Source organism: Anolis carolinensis, chromosome 1 (assembly GCF_035594765.1).
Source record: "Anolis carolinensis isolate JA03-04 chromosome 1, rAnoCar3.1.pri, whole genome shotgun sequence".
NCBI lineage: Eukaryota > Metazoa > Chordata > Lepidosauria > Squamata > Dactyloidae > Anolis > Anolis carolinensis.
In genome coordinates, this window is record NC_085841.1 from 31,320,143 (window position 1) to 31,347,380 (window position 27,238).

Sequence of the window (27,238 nt, forward strand, 5' to 3'; positions counted from 1 at the left end):
TAGGGACACTATATTTATTTTAATATGTAGACATGATTTAAGTAGTTATACACTATTTTAAGTCTTTATCAACCAATCGTGTGTTGATAAATTGCTTCCTTCTCCTCCAGTTGCCGCTTGGGCTCCTTTTCTCTCCCTTTGGCTTCTCCTTCCTCCCTTCCTTAGGCTGTAAATTGTAATTTTTTATGATTTATAATAGTCTTTTAGAGTTTATTGAAAAACCACACAACAGCAAATCTTCGAAAAGTGAACCGTGAAGTAGCGAGGGAACACTGTACATGTAGTCAGACAAAATTATATAATGACATAAAATCTAAACAAACATCCACATTAATTTACAACGGCCAACAAGAGTTCACAAAATGATGTGGATTGGTTGTGAAGTCAGATGATGGTCATTAGGCTGCCTCTATGTCACAAACATATTATGTATGGGCTTAAAATTGCTTTATTTCTTTCTTCTCCTGATGAGAGAAGTGTATTCTTGCTTTCTTCTTTCTCTCATCTCAAAGCTTGTATAAAGGGGACCTTCTTTCCTTCTCTTCTCCTGCCATGTGTTGCAGTTTTATTGCATTGACCTAATGTTAAGAATAGAAAGGACTGTGAATATTTTATTTCAGTGAATGGCCATCATTGAAAGCATTGTACAAATGTTGAAGTGATAGTGATTAAAACTGAAAATAAATTGCAGATCCATATTATTGCCACTTGGTGGTGCCAAGCAAGTATGAATTGATGCTCTCAAATTTCAGTGCCATTCTAGAAGAGAAAAAAAAGTGTACTTTCCCTAGATTTGAGAGTACTTTAGGTCCAACTTCCTTTTGGAGAACTCTCCCTCCTTTTTATGCTGTTTATGCCATCTTCCTGTTGTAGTTTTCAATCATCTCTTAACATCAAACTGCTTTAGTGATTGAAGAAATTGATTTAGTGACTGAAGAAAAGCTTCCCATCTATGTAAAAAGTTTCTATAATAAAAAGAGGCCAGTTTTCATGCTCTTCTAATTGAATTACACAATGAAAGGATTAGGATAGTAGGATATATATTTGCTGACATTTTACTAGTGGGACTCCTGCTTGACTTGTCTGTACTTCGGTGTGATTTGCATTTGATTCATTGTGATAGTTTGTTACTAATTGAGTTCTGTAGTTACAGCATCTGATTGTACTTTGAGAATTATACACAGACTGCTACCAGAGCTTCTCCTGGTAGCCTATAGGCATTTATTGTGGTGTATAGACCTTTGGCAGCCTTTGGGGAATTTTCTTGCCTTTCACAGGTTAATGCAAGATTGCTGGGATGGAGGTTTTATACAATTTACACGGCTTAGAAAGGTTTACTTGTTATTGATATGCAAAAGAACAATCTCTGTTGTGGCAGCCATCATTTAGAATGATCTCCCCATTGAGGTCATGGAGCCTTCCGTTGTTGGTTATTTCTGCCATAAGCCAAAGACTGATTTCTTTGTGCAGGCAGTTTCTGATTACTAAGATTGTCAGTAATTTCTGTTTTTTAATGAATTAATTTTAATGACTTGTACTGATTTTATTATTTAGGTACAGTTCTTTCAGGCAATTGGTTTTTATTATATGTGTCTCTCATTGGACTAACTTGGCTTGGACTGTTTTGGAGGCTGTCTGATTTTATTCCCAAGTCTATTATTTACCCATTTACTACCATTAGAAATCAAATACCTGTTGTAATCTTTCTTCCGTATTGAAATAATAGCCCCCGAGGAACAGAATATGTTTGCCCAATTTCTGACAAATTGATATTTTGTTTTATCTGCCTCTAAAGTTGATATACATTTTAAAAAGAATAAACTGTCAAGAAGACGTTTCTTTCATGGCAAAATGGGAAGAAAAAAAATGTACAGGCATAGTTTCCTCACTTGAAAGGATCAGGTGCTGCCAAATTTGATTAGATATAAAGCTTTTACATTTAAATTTGTACAATAGCAACCTTTACATTTAGAGGGCATTTGAAAGAAGACACTTTTAACCCCCAAGGTTGCATGTATAGCATTGTTCTGAAATGGTTAGAAATGATAAAAGTTAGCTCAAAGTGAAAAACCTTTATAATTTTCCATGGGTAGCTGCAGTATTTTTGTTGAATGTGAATCTTCATATTTTGTGTGACTGGCTTCCTCTTCTCTCCCTGAATCTCTTTTAAAAGAGAAAAAGAGGCATTATTATTATTATTATTATTATTATTATTATTATTATTATTACATTAGAGTCTCACTTATCCAACATTCGCTTATCCAACGTTCTGGATTATCCAACGCAATTTGCCTCCTGCCTCGATCCACAGCTGTTTCTCTAGGCAACAAGGATTGAACTTTTTATGGATTCAATTTCTGACGGTGTTGCTCCTGTAAGTTCATTTTATGGGATTCTATCTTTATTTGTAGTCAATTTGTTAGTAGTCAATGTTTTTGTAGACAATGTTTTCAATATATTGTGATGTTTTGGTGCTAAATTCATAAATACAGTAATTACTACATAACATTACCGTGTTTTGGACTGCTTTTTCCTGTCAATTGGTTTTAAAACATGATGTTTTGGTGTTTAATTTCCTCCCTCACCTAGTGTGTGCCTTCCAAAGCTTTGCTTGTTTATAACAGTATTTTAATTATTATTTAATTAATAATTATTAAGGGGTGTTTTGCTAGTGCTTTTGGTGCATAAAGGCAGAAGGGGTTTGGTCTAACTGGCCCAAGGGGTCTCTTCCAACCCTCATTATTATTATTACAGTAGAGTCTCACTTATCCAAGCTAAACGGGCCGGCAGAGGCTTGGATAAGCGAATATCTTGGATAATAAGGAGGGATTAAGGAAAAGCCTATTAAACATCAAATTAGGTTATGATTTTACAAATTAAGCACCAAAACATCATGTTCTACAACAAATTTGACAAAAAATGTAGTTCAATATGCAGTAATGTTATGTTGTAATTCCTGTATTTACGAATTTAGCACTGAAATATCACGATATATTGAACACATTGACTACAAAAATGGCTTGGAAAATCCAGAACCTTGGATAAGCGAGGCTTGGATAAGTGAGACTCTACTGTATTATTATTATTATTACTGACACAAAGACAGAGTATGACACAGCAAATAAGATATATATGCTGGATTTCATATCACAAAATCACAAGTCGAACAGTTTAGGACTGTGTGATGTATTTTTGGATGATGTGTGCAGATCCCAGTAAGGTGGTCTTTTGCAGTTGACAGATTATTATTATTATTATTATTATTATTATTATTATTATTATTATTAAACATTGAGGCTGGGTGGCCATCTGTCAGGCGTGCTTTGCTTGTGCTTTTAGTGTGCAAAGACAGAAGGGGGTTGGACCAAATGGCTCAAGGGGTCTCTTCCAACCCTCTTTATTATTTTTATTATGATTATGATTATATGATTATTATTATTAACATTGAGGCTGTATTTGTTCCCATTTTGTTATTTTACTTCAAAATAAGATATGTGCAATGTGCATAGGAATTTGTTCATAGTTTTTTAAAAAAAACTATAGTCCAGCCCTCCAACGGTCTGAGGGACGGTGAACTGGCCTCCTCTTTAAAAAGTTTGGGGGCCACTGCGGTAGACCCTTTGGATCTGTGGGTTCTGGATTAGCAATTTCCACCAACCACATGTCTTCATATCCTATACATAACCTGACGATAATGTGAATGTGAGGAAGTTATTTAATAATATGGACACATTCATTTGATTTTTTTGGTTTCTGTGGGGATTCTCAGAATTTAGCCCTTGCAGATCCAGAGGGCCTATTGTATGTATTAATATGCACTGAATGTGTGTTTTAGTATTTTAAATGAGTGTTTTAATGGAATTAGTTGTAAGTAAGTTCAGACTAGAAGTCTCAGTGTTCCATGGCCAGTGTGATGGAGAATTCTGGAAGCTGAATGTACTATCCCTAAGTTCTGGCAAAAGCCATCTGTGTGGTGCTGAACTAGATGGTCAGTCTTTCCTGATCACAAATGGGACATTTTGTATTTGTGAATCAATAGGTGAGGTGTTCATTGATGTTACCTTTCAATACAAGAGAAATATGGCTATGTAAATCAGTTGTTGGGAATCACGTAGGAAGGTATTATTTTGTATCTTGCTGTGAGCCTCCCACTGGCACCTGCTTGGCCAGTGGGTTAACAGAATGCTGGACAAGATAGGTCTTTGAGTGATCCAGCATGACTCTTTTTATGTTCTGTCAGTATTTCCTAAAGCCACACTTCTTCATCATTTGGAACCTAACTAGGTTAAAGTCCTGCACAATAATTTTGTCAATCAGTTGTTATACAGCAGCAAAGTTATGTATAGCAGATAGAATTCTTATACGTATTTGCCCAGATAGCATTGGATTGATTATAATTTTGGAGAATATTCAAATCTCATTCAGCAATTACAACAAATAAGGAATTAAAATCTTAAAATAATGTTATATTATCATACATTTTGTTTATTTCCAAATGGAAGCCATTTAGGCTTCTGATCTTATCCTAGTGAAATACAACATGGGTGTGTAACTGTCTGTATATCCTGACTGTAATTCAGTCATATATTCTAAGCACCCAGCTTTCTCAATAGTAAGCACTGTATTTTCTCAGGTTATTCATACTAGCTATCCCAAAGTCCAATCTTGTTATACTTAAGGATGTAATTAGTGAGTTTCATTTTATAATGTTTATTAATCTCATGTTGTCTTGATTTTAATTGATTTTACTGTGTTGTTATGTAGTTTTTTCTTTACTGTTGCTTATACTATCAACTTTATTTAGAAATAATATTCATTGAAAGAAAAGGAAGGAGAAAAGAGATAAAGATTGTAATGCACGCGTTGGCAACCTCAGGATTGGGCTTCTGCAATACGCTTTACATTGGGCTACATCTGTACCAAGTTCGGAAACTCCAATTAGTTCAAAACAAGGCAGTTAGACTACGGTAGCTACAGGAACATTTAGGAGTGAGCATTTGACTCCAATACTAAAGTCACTCCATTGGCTGCCAGTTACTTTCCAGGTAAAGTACAAAGTGTTGGTTTTGACCTTTAAAGCCCTACGTGGTTTGTATCCAGGTTACCTACAGGATTGCCTCCTCCCGTACGATCCACCCCACACAATTGGGTCCTCAGGGATGGGGGGCGGAGGGGGGGCAGTTACTCTAGTCTGCTAGAACCCAAACGGTGATCATTACCCAGAGGACCCTTTCATTGGCTGCCCCAAGACCATGAAATGACCTGCCAGAAGAGCTCCGATTGTGGGAATTTAAAACACAACTGAAGACCTTCTGGCAGGCCTATTCAGTCAGTTTTAACTATGACTTTTAAATCATATTCTATGCCTATTATGTTTGAACTTTTGTCTTGGGTATTTTGATATGTGTATATTTTAATATATTATATTATGGTTGCATTGTAACTATGTTTTAATATGTAATCTTAAAGATGCACTTAACTATGTTGCACCCCACCTCGAGCTGAACGAAGAGGTGGGTAATACATAAACATTGATATTATTATTATTATTATTATTATTATTATTATTATTATTATTATTAGTGTGCCACATTTCTCCCAGGTATGAATTATAGCAATGTAACTGGAAAACACCCCGCCCTCATATCTGTTGGGTTATCTGATCTCAAATAAATGTGACTATTCTTCATTGATAGAGAAACATCATATTGTTATAATTTCTTCATCACATGAAGGAAGTCCACCAATAAAAGCATGTGTTACTGTTTTCCCTTCAGATAATTCTTCAGAATTGGCCCTTATGGTTTTAAAATCTGCGCAATCCAAGCAAGGGGCAAAGGAACATGTCTATCCCTTTGGCTTCACCCTTTAATCCCTGGCTTTGTTTGACCAAGACATACTGGTTATAAAGCCAAGCTGTTAAAAATTGCCAGACCTTATGAGGCATAGACCTGTCTCTTGTGGCCAAGGACATCATCCTCGGTCAGCAGAGAATTTGAAATTCTTGGCTGAGCTATGTTGTTTTTGCTTACTCTCTCTTGTCGCTTCCCACTTACAAGTCTTTCCAAGAAAACTGATTTGCTTGTCACTTCAGGGCGAAAGTAGTCGTATGCTAGTCTCTTGTTGAAAGCTAGGAGGCTGCTGTCTGATGACTTCCCAAGGCATCAGAACAAGAAACCTCTTGGCCCAAATTTTGTTCTTTGGCTACACACCAAGTAAAAAGAACTATGTCTGATGAAATGGCTAGAGAGCACAACCAGCCAGTTGAAATTTTCATTTCTGCTTCAGATTGAAAATGATCTTTAAAACCTGTACAAACAGTATAGGTAATAATAGCCTTCACCAATGGGATGCATCTCACATTATCCTTTAGCTATTCTGGTTGACACTATAGATCAACACATCTTGAGGGCACCAGGTTGAGGAAGAATGAAATATGACAAGAAGCTATATTTGCGTAAATTAGTCCCTAGTTGTGGTGAGATCCTAGGCCATCACACATTCCATCTAAGTGTCAACCAAAATGAGCCAGAAAATGCCAACAAATGTCATGTCAGACTGGTGTTTTTGCAACTACACAATCTAAGGAGAAGTTCTGCAGTGTCAAAATATTGCCATGTTATTTTATGAGATTGAGGCACCTAATTCATAGAATCATAGAACAATAGAGTTGGAAGAGACCACATGTGCCATCTAGTCCAACCCTCTGCCATACACGAAAAGCACAATCAAAGTGCATACTGGGGCTCTGTAAATTCCAAAATTCCTGTTGTACTGACTGAAGTTTATGGAAGTTGTCAAGCAAAACATTGGAGGGGCGTCAGGTTGCCTCTGTCTTAGGCCAAGTGATCAAGGGTGCAGATTGAGTTTTCTGGCCAGTCTGGGCTTTGAACTTGACTTTCCTATAGTCAGAATTAATTCTACTGCCATTTGTTCATTTTCATCCTCATTTTGGGCTCTGTAGGGTAAAAATGAACAGTCTTCATTCTGACTTGATTCCAAGTCCATATTGTGATAATATCTTTATTAAGAACTGAATAACTCTAGGTAATAAAATTCAGGAGTACCACAAGGGTATTTTTGTGAAGATAGAAGCAGCTGTGTTTTTCCACATTGATGTAGTTCAGCTCCTTACATTTGTACAGAAATTTCTTCTGACGCAGTACAACATTAATACCCATTACAGATTGGCTTGGCATAAAATTATAATGTTTGCTTTATTAAAAGTGCACCTTATTCAGACAATAACTGCAAAATGAATTTACTTATTATTTTTATTTCATTGTGAACATAGCTAAGGGATTCTGATTAGTAAGGAAAATCTCTTTGATCTTGCTTGTTCAAGAGAAGCAGGTAGAAACAATAAAACCAGATGAAAAATCAGTATTAATAAAATGAAGGTTTTTGTATGTGTGTGTGTGTGTGTGTCGGGGGGGGGGGTCCCCTCTACTTCTCCATAGGATCAGGCAGACATAAAGCACTCATTCCCACAAAGAGCCTAGGCCACAGATTGCAATGATCTGATCCTGTACATTGTTTTAAATCAAAGTGGTTTTGTTACATATTTTAGAAATATTTTGGGGAGTTGAAAGTATGAACATTTTGTTCCTCTCTCATTCAAAAATATATTCTAGAATCCATTTTCCCATATATTTTTTTCATTTTTCAAAGAAACCAAAAGCTTTGAGGGAAGTGGGGTAGAAATCCGTCTTGCCACCCTCCCAACTTTTTTTCAGTTCTTTTCTGGGCCTTCATATCTTTGCACTTCATGCCATAGGGCCACATTGACTCTGCCTTAATTTGTATGGCTCTGGATGTTGAGAAGGAAGGACACGACCTGGCCTTTCTGTAAAATGGATGCTGGAGGTCCTGTCTTTGATCAGCGTGCAGAGCAGTCTGAGGTCGGCACACCCCTCCAGGCCCATTGATTGCCCTCTGCTTTAGCGAGCAGCCTCCTTCTTAATTGACCCTTTTCTGGGCAAGTCCTTGAATGAACCATGTGCTGCACCGATACATTGCCCTCTCCGTTGTCATTGTTGAGTTACAAGAGAGAAACCTTTTCACAATCTTTTCTTCCAAAAGGAGAAGCAATGACATATTTCCCAATTTTTTTAATGTTGATATCTCATTTATTATTTTGTAAGCTGCCTGCCAGAACGATTTGACTGAGGAGTCGGTAAACATTTAAAGTCCAAATATCAGCCATAGACTTTGAACAGAATAGATTTATAATGCCTGCCAATCCCAGCCAGCATGAGGTGAACATTGTATTCTGAATCATCTGGAGCAGGGGTCCCCAAACTAAGGCCCGGGGGCCGGATGCGGCCCTCTGAGGTCATTTACCTGGTCCCCGCCCTCGGTTTTATAATATAATATATTGTATATACATATAATATTGATAATAATATTATAATGTAATACAATATAACACTAATAATATTACCATTTAATAATATTAATTATATATTCTATATTACATATAATATTACTAATAATATTACAGTATAGTGGTATAGTTCAATAAAGTAATATATAATGCTAATATTGTGCTATGCTAATAATATAATATATTGTATGTACATATAATTTGTAAGCCACTCTGAGTCCCCTTTGGGTGAGAAGGGTGTGATACAAATGTAGTAAATAAATGCAGTAAATAAATAAATAATAAATAAATACATTTTAGATTTAGGCTCGCCCAAAGTCTGAAATGACTTGAAAGCACACAACAACAACAACAACAACGACAACAACAATCCTAATTAACTTGACTATCTCATTGGCCAGAAGCAGGAGCACACTTCCCATTGAAATCCTGATAAATGTATGTTGGTTAAAATTGTTTTTATTTTTAAATATTGCATTGTTCTTTCGTTGTTCTTGTTGTTGTTGTTGTTGCACTACAAATAAGACATGTGCAGTGTGCATCAGAATTTGTTTGTATTTTTTTTTCAAATGATAATCCGGCCCCTCAACAATCTGAAGGATTGTGGACCGGCCCTCGGCTTAAAAAGTTTGAGGACCCCTGATCTGGAGGATCACCTACCTCAACAGGTTGTTTATTCCAGTTGCAGAGTATTCTGGGAAACATTTCAGTTCTTGCATAGTTCTGCTTGAACAAATACATTTCTCTTGCTGCAGTCTGCACATGGAAAGATCTTTGGTATCAGTAAATTTGGTCCAATGCAAAGTACAGCAGTAGAAAAGCTCTTAATTCTTACCTTTGGCTCTTTTTTTGGTAAGCTGTTTGCAAAAATATATTTTAAAAGTCAAGCACTTTGGCATCTTCCAGGCAACATGCAATGCAAATATATTATCTCCTCACACCGTTCAAGCTGCCATAGCCCAGTTTCCTAGAATCAGGCTTCTGCTGAGTTCCTCTTTGTTGTCTAACAAGCTTCTCTCCTGCTACCCTGATTCTTGGCCATCTCTGTCTCCCTCTGAGCTGAGTTGAAAGCTCTTCCAGAACAGAAGATTGAATCCTTCTGCATCTTCTTACTCCATCTCTCCCACTGTTTTGGGGTTGTCTGAACAGCTTCAAAATATGGCTATGAAAACAGCTTCATTGTGTTCCTGTGGTGCTTAAGTTGGAAGATAGAGTGATTCTGGCACCATTTTGTTTTCTTGCTGGAGCTGGGAAGCGGTTGTTTCTCCCCCTGTTTACTTTTTGTCGTGTTGAGCAAAATCGCAGATTTTTACAATGCAGTATGAACACATCATTCACAAAAGAAAAACAAAACACTCTCATGCCAGTTTAGCTGCTTCTGAATGCCAGCTCAGAGAAGGAGGCCTGAAGGAATCTGGAATATGTTTCAGGTTGGATTTTGAGAATGCATAGGAAAAGAGGAAACTTGTTCTTTCTGGAAGACTGCTCACAAGTACGCAACTACAGGGGTAGGATCAATTGGAATAATAGAATCATCGAGTTGGAAGAGACTACAAGGACCATCCAGTCCAACCCCATCCTGCAACGCAGAAATACACAGTCAACGCACTTCCGACAAATGGCCATCCAGTCCCTGCTTTAAAATCTCCAAAGAAGGAGACTTTACCACACTCCAATATATCATATCCCACCATTGAATAGCTCTTACCGTCAGACAGAAGAACCCCAGTAGATCAATAAGGCCCCTCTAGTCTAGCCTTCAGTTCACACAGATGTTTATGGGAAGTCCACAAGCAGGGCATGAGTGTATCAGGTCTCTTCAAGTCTTATTCCCCAGCTACTGGTTGCAAGAGACATAATGTTTTTGATATTGGAGGTAGTATGCTGCACTCATGATTCGTAGCCATAGATAAAATTGAGCTTTACCTCATAAGCTGTACTGCCATATATATGGAATCTATCATTGCATTCAATGGCTGCTTTACCAAGGGATATGGTTTTCTTCCTGAGTATATAACACTATTTCTTCAAGCAAAAGAGGCAACAAAATGGTTAAAAAAAAGAACTGGGGACTTTGGAGAGTGGAATAGACAACATAATGGAGCAAAAGGACTGTGCTAGGAAAAGATAACAAGGAACAATCTGGGAGATGAAGTGTGGGTTAATCTTAGAGACTAACTGAATGAACAACTATTTAAGCTTGACTGGTGTAAGGCTGACTGACTTCACATGGCAAGAACTGTAGTGTGAAATTAATTATGGGTATTGAAAACAAAAGATATAAGGAATATATATGTTTACCCTTTAAAGCAATGGTTCCCAGCCTTTGGTCCTCCAGGTGTTTTGGTCTTCAACTCCCAGAAATCCCAGCCAGTTTACCTGCTGTTAGGAATTGTGAGAGCTGAAGTCCAAAACTCCTGGAAAACCAAAGGTTACTGCTTTAAATAATAGAAATCCTTCAAGATTGCTCTGCATTTCCGTACATGCCAGTCCAAGTTTGAAGATGTTGGTCCTATGAATCTCAGAGATAATTATTTATATACATAATAAATATTCCACAATTCTTTTAATCTATCTACTATGGATATATGTTTGATGAGTGTGCAAAGATGGCCATTCCTATAGTGACTCTGAGATTGGGATGACTCTCTCTGTGTTGGCCTTCCTGCCATATGCAAAGTCTTTTTTTATTTAGGTAGGCCTTTGGTAAAATGGATTGCTGTAGAAGGGACTTTGAATGGATTTCATGTTTTCTTTTCTTTTCTTTTCTTTTCTTTTTTAGAACAGTGCATTTATTTGCAGGTGTTCAGTATTAGTGTTAGCTGCTGTGAGTGCTAATTCTAAGACAAAAGGTAAAAAAAAATCTGATCCTGTATATAAAAAAGCAAAAAATCTTTGCAACTAGGTTTCTAGAATGACCAATTTGAAGGAAATCTTCTTGTGTCAACTGCTGGGCAGTATGAGGACAGGCACGGGTTTGCATGTTTCCATTGCCACAGTATCAGCACCTTTTATCAGATCAAGAGAGGAAACTCATTCCCATAATAAGAAAAACCCTATTGTGAAAGTGAACTTTCATTTACAGTAACTGCAGTAGAAACACCCTCCTTTTGAGAAATAGGGTAAAATGCAGAATAGTCCCAGTATCAGCGGGAAGACTTATCTGAGCAATATTTTATGTCATGTGACCAAAGCCATTCTCTTTCTTTTGGTCCAGCAGTCTCCATATACCAGAAGCTCCTAATCTTTTTTTATGTGATTGGCATTTATTGATGATCAAATTCTACTTTCCTCAAATGGCCTCTCCTGAATAAATGACTTCCACATTGAGGCTGCCTCATCCCGCGCTTTCCATTGTCAAGCCCTCAAGCCTCTGCTGTGAAATTAACAAGCAGAGTCCTTTATTGATAAAACAAATTGATTATTTCAGTTGCTTTTGAAGCCTACCAAGGAAAGTAGTTGACACGTAGCAAAAGAAAATGCAATTTCTCCTCTTGCTTTCAATTATTGCGCTTTATCGCTTTTTGGCTCATTCTACAGTAGTTTTAAGAATTAATATCCCTTACTTACACAGATAGGAAGGAGATGCAAAGCATTAATTTTATAACAGCTGCAGAAGGGGGGATACATTTTGTGTTAAGAACCATAAATAACTTAACTTCTCACATCCAAGCAATATTTACACATCACTTTCGTTTCTGGAGTAACTTCATGTGGGGAAATGTTGTGGACCAAATGGATAATGTAGTAAATAGTGTATTGATGACATACTCTGTTTGACAAGTGAAAGCTATAGTACAAGAGAAAATGTCATCTAAATTAGTTCTCATTGAACTTCTTTGTAATGTACCATGAATCCATACAATCCAAGTCCTAGATAGAAAGCCCTTTTTTCATCTAGGAGTAAGTGAAAAACGCATGAGTAGATCATTACGTGCATAATCCACACATGTAGGCATCAAGATTGTATTTTCAACACTCCCTAATCTTAGAGATTTCAAAGTCAAAATTGTGGTTTGTACCCAAGGTACATTTTAGACGCACTTGAGATGAGGCTCAGTTTTCAGTTTGCTTGAAAAAACAGCACATCACACAAGAAACAGGAGGTAGATCTAGTGACAAGATTCTGGATATGACAGTATATTTTGCAGAGAGTAAGATGGCAATTGTGTTTCTTTCTTATTTCTAGTAGCAGAGACGATATTTCCCAATACCAGTGACTAGAGAAAATGAATGAGGAAATGTGATTTTCTGGACATACTCATAGGTTTTCTCTGGATGTAAAAAAAACAACCTATTCTTTTATTCTTGTTTTGATTATCTTTCCACATCACCTGCCCCTCCTTTTATTAATGTTTTATAAAAGTATTTAACATTTATTAGGATTTCAGTTATTCAAATGATTGTTATTTAATATCCTGTTGGGCTGATTGTGGCGTAAACATATATATATATATATATGTGAAGGGAAGTCATAGGGAGGAGGAAGCAAGCTTGTTTTCTGCTGCCCTGCAGACTAGGACACGGAACAATGGCTTCAAACTACAGAAAAGGAGATTCCACCTGAACATCAGGAAGAACTTCCTCACTGTGAGGGCTGTTCGACAATGGAACTCTCTCCCCTAGGCTGTGGTGGAGGCTCCTTCCTTGGAGGCTTTTAAGCAGAGGCTGGATGGCCATCTGTTGGGGGTGCTTTGAATGCGATTTCCTGCTTCTTGGCAGGGGGTTGGACTGGATGGCCCATGAGGTCTCTTCCAACTCTACTATTCTATGATTCTATGATTCTATGAAACGGTTGTCATTATGTGCCTTTAAGTTATTTCTAGTTTATGGTGACCCTAAGACGAACTATCACATATTTTTCTTTGCAGGATTTGTTTAGACAAATTTGCTTTTGCCTTCCTCTGAGGATTAGTGTAATTTGCCCAAGGTCACCTAATAGGTTTCCATGGCCAAGAGAGGATTTGAATCCTGATCCAGCACTCAAACCACTACACCACACTGACTTTAGGATTAAGCTTACATAATCGTACATAAGGGTTCTGGGGAGGAGGAAACAGAATAATCATAGGATCATAGAGTTGGAAGAGACCACATGGGCTATCCAATCCAACCCAACCTCCTGCCATGCAAGAAAAGCACAATCAAAGCACTCCTGACAGATGACCATCCAGCTTCTGTTTAAAAGCTTCCAAGAAATGAGCTTCCATCACACTCTGAGGCAAAGAGTTCCACTGTTTAACAGCTTTTATAGTCAGGAACTTCTTCCTAATTTTCAGGTGGAATCTCCTTTCCTGTCATTTGAACCCATTGCCCTGGGTCGTAGTTTCCAGGGCAGCAGAAAACAAGCCTGCTCCCTCTACATAGCTTTAATTTCTCCTCTCAGCCTTCTCTTCTGCAGGCTAAACATATCCAGTTCTTTAAGATGGTCCTCACAGGGCATGGTCTCCAGACCTTTGATCATTTTAGTTGCCCTCCTCTGGACACGTTCTAGCTTTTCAATATTTCTTTTAAACTGTGGTGTCCAGTATTGGACTCAGTATTCCAGGTGAAGTCTTATCAAAGCAGAATAGAAGGATAACATGACTTCCCTTGATTTAGACACTATACTCCTTCTTTGCAGCCCAAAATCCCATTGGCTTTTTTAGCTGTTGCATCTTACTGTTGGCTCATGTTCAACTTGTGGTTTACTAAGACCCCAAGATCTCTGTCATGTTCTGTTGTTGAGCCAGGCGTCACCCAGGCAGGTTTGTATATTTCGTTTTTGCTGTTTAAGTGCTTAAGAAATCTAAATTTCTCCTTCTTGAAATTCATTTTGTTAGTTTTGGCCCAGCTACCTGTTCTGATTTTGTCATCTAGAGGAGTTCATTACTGGCACAGCAACTTACATGCTTCGATCCAACAAAGATCAATGTTTTAGTTCTTTCAGGCCTTCGTCTTCAGTATCTTTATTGTAATCATATCATTAATTAAAAGCAAATACATACTTATAACAAAAACCTGGAAACATAGGGCTAGTCAGTAATAGTCTTAAGAATCTTGTATGCCCTTGAGGTTCTTGGAAAAAAGACAGGATATAAGTCAGATAAATATAATATATTATTGTTTGTTTCTTGTAATAAATTCATAGGATACGAGTGACTGATTAATGTCATAAAACATCTAATGGACATGTGCCATGGATTGGCCACATCTCCTTAGTGCATGTTTGCTGTGAGTCAAGGTCACAATCCGTTCCTGACAGTCTTTGGTGGTTGCCAGAACCTCAACATTTTGACAGAGAGCTCTATTGACATTAGTCTTGGGGCCCACTTCAGATATCTTTTGTTTCTAGTCTGGTGCTCCATGAAGGGATATGGAACCTCTTGCCCTTCAAATATTTTCACCCATAATTACAGGTTGAGCATCTCAGAGGTTTTTTTTGGATTTCAGCAGTATACACATGAATTCATCGGTATATGTTAAAGAGTATATGTTAACTATGGAGTGCACAAACACCATACTGGTGAAGTTACCACAAGTACAGGTGCTGCATGTGAGTCCGCCCTTGGAGGTGGGGAATCAATAGGGTATTTTTTCTGTTTTGTTGTATTTACCTTTTGGCGGTATAGGAGAGTTCATTTTGACCTGACTAGCTCAATTCGGCACTAGCACAAAGAGAAGAAACATTCATTTTTTAAGATGCAAGTTAGTTTGCAATGAAGAAAGCAGATGACTAGAAATGACTGGGAATCCTATTATAGTCGCTGTATGGTCTCCCCCCGCTTTTTCTTTTTTAATATTCTGTTTGCAGTAATGGTGAACAGAGCATCTCAAAATAACCACTTTCACATTGCAACAAACACATCATCATTTGCTTAAAAAGAGTTATAATTACAGTTGACGAAGCATGGCCACCATAAAAATGCATTAGTTTGGCTTGACACATTAATTACCTGTTTTTGCAGATGTTTTTATATATTGTTGTGCGAACAGTTTACAAAATAATTACAGGAAAGTCATATGGAAAACAAGCTAAGGGGGTGGTTTCTCGCCTAAATATTTTCATTCATGTGAATTTGTGTGAGGCACAGCTGCTGTATAGCAAATGGAGAGAGAGAGAGATTGAGGAGGAATCTCAAAGGGTTTTTATTTGAAGGTCTCTGTCATCAGCATTACCACACTTTTTATATCTTTCTTCAGAGGAGGCTATTTTTTTTTAAAACATTTAAACGACGTTGCTGCTTTTTCAAAAATCTGACTGATTTAGGTGAAAAAACTTTGATCTTTATCAAATGAAACACAAATATCTGCTGGTATCTAGGAAAACACCTAAATAGAAAATGAATATTTTGTTTGAAGTGGGATGACCTTGCATGATCTTGCTGTAAAGAATAATTAAAAAGCTTTAATGCAGTTAACACTTGTATTCCTAATGTGTTTTACCCTACTAAAAGAACCCTCAAAGCATAAAAAAATCCCAAGGTATATTTAGGAATAATGTGAGACTGAATACAATACAGAAGATATCAAGATATATGATGGAAATAGGAGTTTTAACATTTAAGGATCATTAACGATGTCTTTGTTTCCTGTTTTGATGTTTCTTTAGTGACATTCTGTAGAGAAATCAGGGCTTTCTTTGGCATGTGCAGTGCATTAAATATTTCAAACTCAAAAAAGCATTGTTATTTGCAGCAGCTATGTATAGTTTTATTTAAGGGGAAGACAATGTTCTTTTGTTTTATCGCTGACAGCTAAAAAACAATGGAACTGAAAATGTCGATATAAGTGAAGTGTTGAACCGTGTGTACCTGATTGTGTGATGTGTGTGGGTAGCAAAAGGTCAAATGTCTAAAATTTGGTGAGTTGTGCGAAGACAATCCTGGACTAATTTTGTGAATAATTGAAATTAAGTGGGAAAAAGTGAAAAGACTTTCAGAGCTCCATACTTACAAAGTTAATCTGGAATTGCAAATCACATGCAAATACCAGCATTCATTTGATTTTTGATGCTCATTGGAGAGAGTGTGAAAGGTAAGGAAGTATACCGTATATATTTGTATGTAAGTTGACCTCATGGATAAGTCAAGGGCACGTTTTGGGGTCAGAATTATGGATTTTGATATGACTTGTGGAAACATTGAGGGTCATCCATGGAGAGGAGAAAAGGCTAGAACCAACTGTCTATCATCACTCCTTGTATTATTTTGCAACCCAGGAATTTAAAAATGCAATAGTAGAATGAACAGAGGGAGTTGGTACTTCTTTTAGGTTTTTCCAGCATGGATCAACTTCCCTCTTTTTACCACTGTTCTCAGAGATGGTCCTTTAAAAAAAAAAGAGTTAAGGTACAGTACTTACATTGACACATGCAGGGCCGGCCCTCGATAATTTTCAAGTGTAAGCAAGCAGTATTTTTGCCCCCCCCCCCAAAAGGAAGGAAGGAAGGAAGAAAGAAAGGAAGAAAGGAGAGGCCAGTCAAGGGAAGGAAAGAAGGAAAGGGGGGAAAGGAGGAAGCTAAGAAAGGAGGGAGGGAGGAAGAAATGCGCGTCAGAGACACCAGAAGATAGGGAAGCAAGGGAGGGAGGAAGGAAAGGAGGGAGTGAAGACAGGAGAGAGGGAGGGAGGCAGGTCAAAGAGAAGGAAGGAGAGAGGAGGGAAGAAAGAAGGAAGGAAGGAAGGAAGGGTGGGAAAAAGAAAGGGAAGGGAAAGGGAAAGGAAAAGGAAAAGGAAGGAACCAGGAAGGAACCAGGAAAGGGAAGGAAAGGAGAAAATCGGAAGCGAGGGAGAAGGAAGGAACGATGGAAGGAAGGGAGAGTCACTTTCCCGCCAACCTGGGAGCGGGGCCCCTATCCGCAGAGTGCGAACTTCCTCCCTCCCTTTCCTCCACCCAATAGGTGTTGTTGCACTTGCAAGACATGCTGCCAGCTGGGAATCTGCATGTGTCTCTGAAGCCAGGCTCCGCAGCTCTCTTTATCCACGAAGGGCACCCCCTCTTGCTCCGCCCTGCCTCCCTTTGAAGATCCTGGCTCTGTGGAGTCCCAAGGCAGGGCTGGGCTTGTGGGAGAGGAGAGGCTGCCTCTGCCTTCCAAAGATGGGCAAGAAGCTTCTTGGGCCCGAGCCGGTCTCCTTCCTCCCTCAGCAGCATCTCTCAGGCTAGCAGCCTCAGGACTGCCAGCCTGAGAGACACTGCTGAGGGAGGAAGGAAACCGGCTCGGGCCCAAGAAGCTCATCAGAGAGAGAAGCGGAGGTGGGTAATCACGCTCTCTCTCTGCTGAACTAGAGGAGTCTTAACTGCACCCAGTATGCAATTGCGCCTTCCGCAATTGGTAGTTTGCGTATAGCTTGAGCCGCCCCTGGACACATGGATAACTCGACCCAGGCTCTTTGCTCTTTCAAGCTTTTCAAAGGTGTTGCCCCCCTCCCAAAACAACTGTTAAATAGAGAATGAGGTCATCCAAAAACTTGATGGCTTATTTTATTTTATTGTCCTTTGAGTTTTGTCAGGACTCCATAGAAAACTTTTGGGATTGTTTGTAATTCACCCTGATCTGTATGTGTGTGTATGTGTTAATAAAATTACTTTAAAAAACATAATAAAGGTAAAGGTTTCCCCCTGACATTAAGTCTAGTTGTGTCCCTCTCTGGCGGTTGGTGCTCATGTCCATTTTTAAGCCGAAGAGTCAGCATTGTCTGTAGACATCTCCAAGGTCATGTAGCCGGCATAACTGCATGACTGTTACCTTCCTGCCGGAGCAGTACCTATTAATCTCCTCACATTTGTATGTTTTCGAACTGCTAGATTGGTAGAACCTGGGGCTAACAGCAGGAGCTCACTCCTTCTCCGGATTCAAACCACTGACCTTTCAGTCTGCAAGTTCAACAGCTTATAATATTATAATAGCTATATTTATAATATTAAAACATAATATTAAAATAATACAGTATCTTAATGTGTAGATTTCTTGTTGTTGAGTAATTGTTTCATTGCCCTAACTTTTCTTTACAACTGAAATTTGAAGCATTAAGAAATGGGGTTCTCTTTAATACCAGGGCCTCAAACTGGTGTAATGCAGGTGTAATCAGTTGCAGTCCAGTACCTTTGAAGACTACACACTTGGGATGGTTTCTTGTAGGAGACGTGGTGCTCTCATCCCTAGTTTTAGTTGGGTCTTATCTGAGGCAAATGTGTTTTTTAAGTGGCAGTCTTTTGGCGTGTTTGTTGGTCACTAGGTAAGGATGATGGTAGCAGTATATTGGGCTGAAAGGGACCCTGCTCTAACTGTCCAGATGGCTATAAAATCCACAGATACTCCAGAATTTTCTGCAAACTCCAAATTATTCTCCAATTTTCCTTAAAGCAGAACAAAGATAAATTAAGGGCAAAAGATTTGTGATAATTACCAATAGTTGCAGTGCATGATATAGATTACCAGCTCTGAATTTGAGGAGAATATGGATGTCTTTATTTGTTTAGAGAAGCCTCAAGAAAGGAAGAAAGGAAGGAAGATAGATTAAACTTTGCAAAGCTGATGGTCTTCTAGCAAAAAAAGTTCTCTTTTGTCACACAGGAGAATCAAGTCCAACTCGTCGTGAAGCAGTGAAAAGGAAAACTTCAGAATACTTGATGAGAGCAGAAAAAATTTCCAGCCTGTATTGTAGACCTTCATCAGAAGATGGTTCAACATCTGGGGTAGGTTCTGCTTTATGAGCAGAATAATTTTAACGTTGTGTGTATGTGTCTTTGACTGTACATGTGCATACATTCGTTTGTTTTGTTTGTGTCTACTTGAATCACCTTATGATTATCAGTAGAAAGTTAATGATGTTAAATGTATTGTCGAAGGCTTTCATGCTCGGAATCACTGGGTTGCAGTGAGTCTCAGACGTTGTGAGGTCTGTTGAAAACTAGGCAAGTGGGGTTTATATATCTGTGGAATGTCTAAGGTGGGAGAAAGAACGCTAGACATTCCACAGATATATAGTTTCCAACAGACCTCACTATCACTGAGGATGCCTGCCATAGATGTGGACGAAACAACAGGAGAGAATGCTTCTGGAACATGGCCATACAGCCCGGAAAACTCATAGCAACCCAGTGATTCTGGCCATGAAAACCTTTGACAACACATTAAGTCTGAATTGTAGAACTGGAATCCTTGCATCTGGATTTGCAGTTGCGGCCCTAGTTGTCCTTTAACAAATCTTGACTTTGCCCTTCTTCAACAACAGCAAAAAATAAAAATAAAATAAAAATAAATCCCCAAGGACCTTTCTGTTCTTAGCATAGATGTCTTTTATTGCAGTCACACAAAACTATGTGTGATTGTCAATGACTGCTCTCACGTAGCAAACGTTAAAAGTTGCAAACTTCCTGTCTGTCTACATTTGTATCATGGAAGGACAAAAAAGGGCAAATGAGTCTTTCATCTTACTTTGAACAACCCTAAGAAAAGTCAAAGGCAGCTAGTTGCTGAGAACAAGGAAAGCGGAGGGGAGATTATTCTGATTTACGGAATGGCAATTACTGCTCTTTCTATTTTTGTTTCGAGCTGTTTTATTCACAGTAAGCAAAAAACCCCCCACAGAAACAGAAATCTCTTTTTGACCAGAAATTCTCACATATGCTTGGCAGACTTCAATTTTTTTGCGGGGGGTGGGGGTGGGTGGGGGGGGGTGGCAGTTTGAGGATATCTCTTGAGGAGCTGCATGTGTCTTATGACTTGTAATTTGTCAGCTCCTTCTGCTTTAACCTTATTGTTGTGATTAAAGTCAAACTCAAAAACAGTTTTTTGCACATCTGGATTTCTGAAATTCTTTTGCTTGTCCTATTGATGCAAAAGAAAAGCTTTGTATGAAAGCCAGAAGAAGATTATGGTCTCACCTTAACTTTTTATTCTGTTCCCCTTTTCCAATATTCTGTGCTCCTCTCTCAACATGTTATACATTCAATAACGTATAGATGGGCAATCTAGATGTTTTGGGTTACAGTTTTGATAGTCCCTGATTATTGACCATGGAGCTGCAGTCCAAACCATCTGGCAGGCTCATGGTTTTCTGTTCCTGTGCTGCTCCATCATTACAGATCTGTGTGAAGAAAGGGTCATATATTGGTTTGTCCACTCTAATTTTGATATGTCCACTATATTCCTGGTTCTGATTATTAAGATTGTCTTTGATTTATTTTAATGATGTTTTTATATTTTACTGTTTTTATTGTTTAGTTAGATTGTCATATGTTCATTGCATTTTTAAGTCTGTTTTTACTTGGTTACCTTTGTTATTATTGGACTTGGTCCTGCTTGTAAGCCGTCTCAAGTCTCTTCGGAGAGGTGGTGGTGGGATATAAAAATAAGTAGATATATTATTATTATTATTACTACTACTACTACTACTACTACTATTACTACTATTATATGCTGCCCCATTCCCAAAGTTACGCATGGAAATGCCCTTGTCCCTATATTCCATGCAGATTATGATTCCATGGAAATCTATTGATACAGTACATAGATTTTCTACAGTTCTTGGTGCTAAAAGTTCCTGCCTATCTGTAAAGAGCTGGGCTTGGAATGCTACCCATCATTTTAGAAGTGATTCTTTTTTAAAAACAATATTTCACTAGATTTCAACAGCCCAGATGTCTTGAACTATGGGAACTAATACCCATGAGCCAGAGCCAGTATGGTCAATAAAGGCTAGGGATATCTTCTGACAGTTAAGGGACAGCAGGTTGGGTAATGATAGTTTCTGATATATTTAAGATGATTTAAACAAATCATCTCCTCTGGTTCCTCTATACTTCTACAACTCTATTTATATTATTTCATGCCCACAGTTATGGGTATATAGATGGTTCTTTTCCAGAAATGTTCCTGAGTTTCATTGTGTGCACAAAGAGCAGGGAAACTGTCTAAATTGCAAATATATATATATATTCCTTTTTTTGGCTATATTTCCATTTTCAGTGTCCCTGTAATTTATTTACTCTCAACTTCTTTTTTTTCTTTTTTGCATTAAGGACAAACAGCAAACTTCTTTCATCTCCCCTCTCTCTGATTTATGATAAATTTAGTTTCCTTCAGCCTGGCATTTGCTTCAGCAGGCAGTCTTCCTTCAAGTACCACCCTGATTGATGTTGTAATCTTTGATATCTTCCATTAGCCTCCAGGATCACTAAGTTCAAGGCCTTCTTGGAACCTAAGGAGCCCTGCCGAGGAACTGAAGGCCTTTAGAGTCCTTGGGGTGATTGACAAGGTAATTCTTCAGTGTCTCTTCAAGAGTTCAGTCATAAATCGACTGCATGCTGACATTCTGTCTTTGAAGCTGTGGATCTTAAGGATATGAAACAAAGGGGGAAAATGACTCAAATGCATCTGCACTTTAAAATAACAAAAGCAGAAGGAAAAAAAGGCTTTTATCTAAGCAATTCATGTAAGGTCATGCAAAATATATTTGAGCTAAAGTATAAGGCACATGTTTGGTGCCATTCTGAGAGAAGAGAGCTGTTTTTTTTAATGCCCTGCTTACTGTGAACTTGCAAAAAAAGGAGAAGAAGAAAAGTGGCAATAAGTTACCAGGCTTCTCACATGAATGACAACTTTGAAAGAACATAAGATAGAAAAACTGTGTAGCCTTATCTCACAGAAAAGGTGGTACCCACCTCCGTTTGAATGCAGATAAATGGACACTTTGCATAGATGTCATTCTGAGGCTGGAATTTGTTCAGACAGATGGATCTTTTAGGATAGTTCAATAGACAGAATGCTAAATTCTTGCTTATAGCATTTGTCTCCACATTCACACTGATGACCTGTTGTAATGATTTTCATCTAACAGTAGTTGAGGGAATTAGAAGAGGCTCCTAGGGAGACTGAAGGTTTGATAAGATGGGTGTGCCAAAAAGGTGAGATTACTGTGCCAAGGAAGGTTGCTGAAGCCTGACTTTCCTTCTGAAGATACCTCTGTTTGGTTTTGGAGAACCAACTCCTTCTGCAGGCCTGTAGCCAGGATTTTGATTCCGGGGAAGGGGGGGGGGGGGACTGAGTCTGAGTGAGAGAGAATCTACCCTAGCAAATCTTTTGTATCGTTATTCCAATAGCCCCATGCATATGGGATATATTGAGCATGGTGATCAGATCATGATATGAATAAACATAACAGTTTAAATATTAAATGTAAGGCCTTCTCGCAGACCACCCTGACAATTTCGGGGGGAGGGGGTTGAAGCCCCTCAAGCCCCCCCCCCCCCGGCTACATGCCTGTCCTTCTGTATCACATTTTTAGGTGTGAGGGGATGGAAATGCTACTAGCCAATTTCAGTTGTACTTCTAGAGCCAGGTGGGAATCATGCACCCTGCTGATGTTGTTGGACAACCATACCCAGCACTCCTCTCTACTGGCTGTGCTAGCTAAATCTGCTTGGACTTGAAATCCAGATGCATGATTTTTAGACCTGGCAATAACACCCTTTTTAGTATCTCAAACCAATGCTGCTTCTATCTTTTTTTTGTGCCCTTTATCTATAACTGTTCCCTCCCCCCCCCCCCCCCAATTCCCGGAAACTTGTCATGGAATGGCAGCCCTTTGTCCTGAGTCAAGTCATCATATTATTGAATACATATTCAGGGGTAGTCATGTTGGCCATGTAACAAAATCCACAAAATAGTGATAGGAGTAACCCTCTACCTTTGTAGTTTTTAGTTTTGCAGATCTGATGATTCACATATTTGATTAAAATGTTATCTGTATAACTCTCTAAGTCCTCCATTGCAATTCAGTGTTCAGCTTTCAGTGGAAGTTGACCATAGAGTCATGCTAGAAATTTCTAGAGGTGTGCTATCTCATTTTTTAAAGTCATTCCTTTTATTCATGTTTTTTTCATGGGGGTCCTGTGCCTCTAGCGCCAGCGAATGTGGAGCGCTGATGGTACATTTGTTGGCCAACCTATATGTGCAATAATTTAGTTTACTTTTCTTTAGTTGATGGGGATGAAATTTAGTTGCCTGTCATTATATGCTCTGTGTCCCCAGCCCCACCTGGTCAAGAAGGGGATTGGCCTCTGCCTGTGTTGAGACCCTTCGGACCATCTTAACTGACAAACAGACTAATATCTGAGGCAAGATGTAAGCCTGTGATTCCGACATTGTCATTTTCTTCTTCTGTGTGATTTTTCACATTCTTACCCGACTAAGAAACCAGTGGAGCTATGAAAGCGAAATAAGAGTATCACTATAGGCAGTCCCCAAGTTACAAGATAGGTTCTGTAGTTGAATTTATATATAAGTTGGAACAGATACATTTTTTTATGTGAAACTCCAGCTAAAGTGTGTGTGTATGTGTGTGTGTTTATATATATATATATATAGGTAAAGGTAAAGGTTTCCCCTGACGTTAAGTCCAGTGATGTCTGACTCTGGGGCGTTGGTGCTCATCTCCATTTCTAAGCCAAAGAGCTGGCGTTGTCCGTAGACACCTCCAAGGTCATGTGGCCGGCATGACTGCATGGAGCACCGTTACCTTCCCGCTGGAGCGGTACCTATTGATCTACTCACATGTTTTCAAACTGCTAGGTTGGCAGAAGCTGGAGCAACAGCGGGAGCTCACTCTGCTCCCGGGATTTGAACCTGGGACCTTTCGGTCTGCAAGTTCAGCAGCTCAGTGCTTTAACACACTTCGCCACCGGGTTAACTCCTGTGGTTTTTTGTTTTGCTGCATGTGTCCCTGTTCAGAAGATTGCACCTCACTTTCTATCCCTGTGATAATTGGATTTTGAAAAATCTGGCTTGTGGTGGAAACAAGGATTGGTGATAAAGCTTCAGCAGAGACACCTTTTTTCCATGACAACTCTCCCAGGAGTGAATTTCCCTTCTGAGGGGTAGATTTGTCTCCTGAAAATGCCAGGAGGTTGGAAAGAGTGGGGAGTCTGCCAATTATTGGCTGGAGCATGTCCAGAGTTCCCTCATTGACTCGAGAGCATGCCCAGAGCTCTGGATTCGGGTGCACATTTGAGTTCTTTGGGTGAGAAAAGAATGGTATACATATTTATATATATAAAAGAGTGATGGCATCAGGGCAGCGGACAAAGCAACAAAACTACAGGCCCCCCAACCTCGAAATTTGACAACACAACCCATCACACATGCCTCAGGGTTGATACAACAAAAAGAAAAGAAAAATAAAGTCCTAATTAGAGGGAGAGCAATAATTGTTTTTATCCAATTGCTGCCAGTTTAGAGGGCTAATCTCTGCCCACTTCATTGCCTAGCAACCAAGGGACAGCCAGGTTTCAGTTAGGGGACAGGCAAATTTTAGGCCTCACTGAGGCTTCTTCCACAGATTATCTAATTTGCACTGGATTATATGGCAGTGTAGACTCAAGGCCCTTCCACACAGCTATATAACCCATTTATAATCTTATATTATCTGCTTTGCACTGGATTATCTTGACTCCACACTGCCATATAATCCACTTCAGTGGGCATTTTATACAGCTGTGAAGAAGGAGCCTCATATAATCCAATTCTAAGCAGATAATATAAGATTATCAATATACAGTAGACTCTCACTTATCCAACATAAACAGGCCGGCAGGATAAGTAAATATATTGGATAATAAGGGATTCAGGAAAAGCTGATTAAACATCAAATTAGGTAATCATTATACAAATTAAGCACCAAAACATCATATTATACAACAAATTTGATAGAAAAGGTAGTTCCACGCGCAGTAATGCTATGTAGTAATTACAGTAGAGTCTCACTTATCCAACACTCGCTTATCCAACATTCTGGATTATCCAATATATATATTTTCAATATATCGTGATATTTTGGTGCTAAATTAATAAATACAGTAATTACTACATAGCATTACTGCGTATTGAACTACTTTTTCTGCCAAATTTGTTGTCTAACATGATGTTTTGGTGTTTCATTTGTAAAATCATAACCTAATTTGATATTTAATAGGCTTTTCCTTAACGTCTCCTTATTATCCAACATATTTGCTTATCCAACATTTTGCCAGCCCACTTATGTTGGATAAGACTTTACTGTACTGTATTTACAAATTTACCAGTAAAATATCACAATGAATTTAAAACACTGACTACAAAAACATTGATTATGAAAAGGCAGACTGCGTTGGATAATCCAGAACATTGTATAAGCGAATGTTGGATAAGTGAGATTCTACTTTGATATGAAATAATTTCTAGGATAGAATAATGCAGAACAATATAATCTCTAAACCAGGACAGTAATAAAGAAATAAAGAAAGTAAATAAAACAAGGAAACTGGAAAATCCACAAAGGAAACAATCAGGGCCAGCTAACACCTCCCAAGAAAGGATTCTTCCAGAAAGGAAGCTGAGAAGGCAGTGAAGCACTATGTATTACCAAAGTCATTATTATTACTATCATTACTATCATTACTACTACTACTACTATTATTATTATTATTATTATTATTATTATTGTGTTGCGGTCAACCGTGAAAATGAATACAATCTGGCTCCAAGTATTCAAAAACACTAAAATCAGAATATATACAAATTAATGTGGTATAATAAAACAGAACAATACAATCTCTAAAATCAGAACACTAAATAAAGAACAACACTCTGAAAATAGGGGAATTCCACACAGAAAACAATCAGGGCCAGCTAACACCTCCCAACAAAGTATTCCCATCATCAAAGTCTGGCCAATCCTCTGTTTTCTCAGGGCCACAGACAGTAGAAGCACATAAAATATTGCAAACAACACCACTCTGAAAACAAGGCAATTCCAGACAGGAAAGAATCAGGGCCAGCTAACACCTCCCAACCAAAAAATCACTCAGGGAGAAAACAGCTAGGCTTTAAATCTGCAAGGCCATTACATCCTAATCATTTTTCCTAATTGCAGCATTCATACTTGCCTCCAACAGACAAAAAAAAAACCAAAAAACAATCAGAAATATTGTATATTCACAACCTTTAGGAAATAATATCCCCTGATGGCACAGCATGTTAAAGCGCTGAGCTGCTGAACTTCTGGACCGAAAGGCCGCAGGTTTGAATTGGGGGAGCGGAGAGAGCCCCCACTGTTAGCCCCAGCTTCTGCCAACCCAGAAGTTCAAAAACATGTAAATGTGAGTGCATCAATAGGTACAGCTCCGGCAGGAAGGTAACGCCGCTCCATGCAGTCATCCCACATGACCTTGGAGGAGTCTACAGACAACGCCGGCTCTTCGGCTTAGAAATGGAGATGAGCACCAACCTCCAGAGTCAGACACGACTGGACTTAACGTCAGGGGAAAACGTTTACCCTTTACCTTAACTACCACCAATTCCTCAATACTTTATTTCCCATACCACCATACTTTGCCACAGCAACGCGTGGCCGGGCACAGCTAGTATACATATAGATAAACACACACACACACACACACACACACAAATAGTTGGTTGTTATAGCAAAGTCAATGTGTGGTCTCAAAAATAAGTAGCAATTTTTCCCCCCTGTTATGATGTGTAATGCATTAAACTTGAAATACCAGGAGACCTTTCAATATTGTCTTTCTGCCTGAATTATGAACTTCAGGGCACTTACATTAGAATCAATTTAGTTCCATTTCCTTCAGTGGCATGAGGTCAGGCTTGTAAGTCAATGCCTTTCCCCTTTTCATCTGCTTTCATCTGTTTATAAGGGTCTGATCTGGTCTGGTGTTTCTTTCTTTGCATATTTATTAAACAGCCTAGACGCGCAAGAGCAATTTGACCAGCTGATGATAGCTTTCAGCTGTGTATACTTTGTAAATCTGTAAGAAAACGGGACAGTCCAGGAACTACTTAACCTCCTAATCCTTCACCAGGAGGGATGGAG

At 38.7% G+C, this 27,238-nt stretch overlaps 1 protein-coding gene across 3 annotated transcripts in view; it reads left to right on the top strand.

Annotated features, from left to right (window-relative positions):
- Positions 1-27,238, top strand: part of rps6kc1 (ribosomal protein S6 kinase C1) — a 143,755-nt gene that overhangs the window by 61,840 nt on the left and 54,677 nt on the right. For 2 of the 3 annotated variants that reach the window (XM_008125839.3, XM_016990665.2), the window contains 2 exons: positions 18,940-19,061; positions 21,533-21,625. In XM_008125839.3, the coding sequence (XP_008124046.1) occupies positions 18,940-19,061; positions 21,533-21,625 (215 nt within the window). Of the gene's footprint in view, positions 1-3,603; positions 4,040-18,939; positions 19,062-21,532; positions 21,626-27,238 lie in introns of those variants that run through there. The other variant, XM_062971954.1, reaches the window with a different exon arrangement.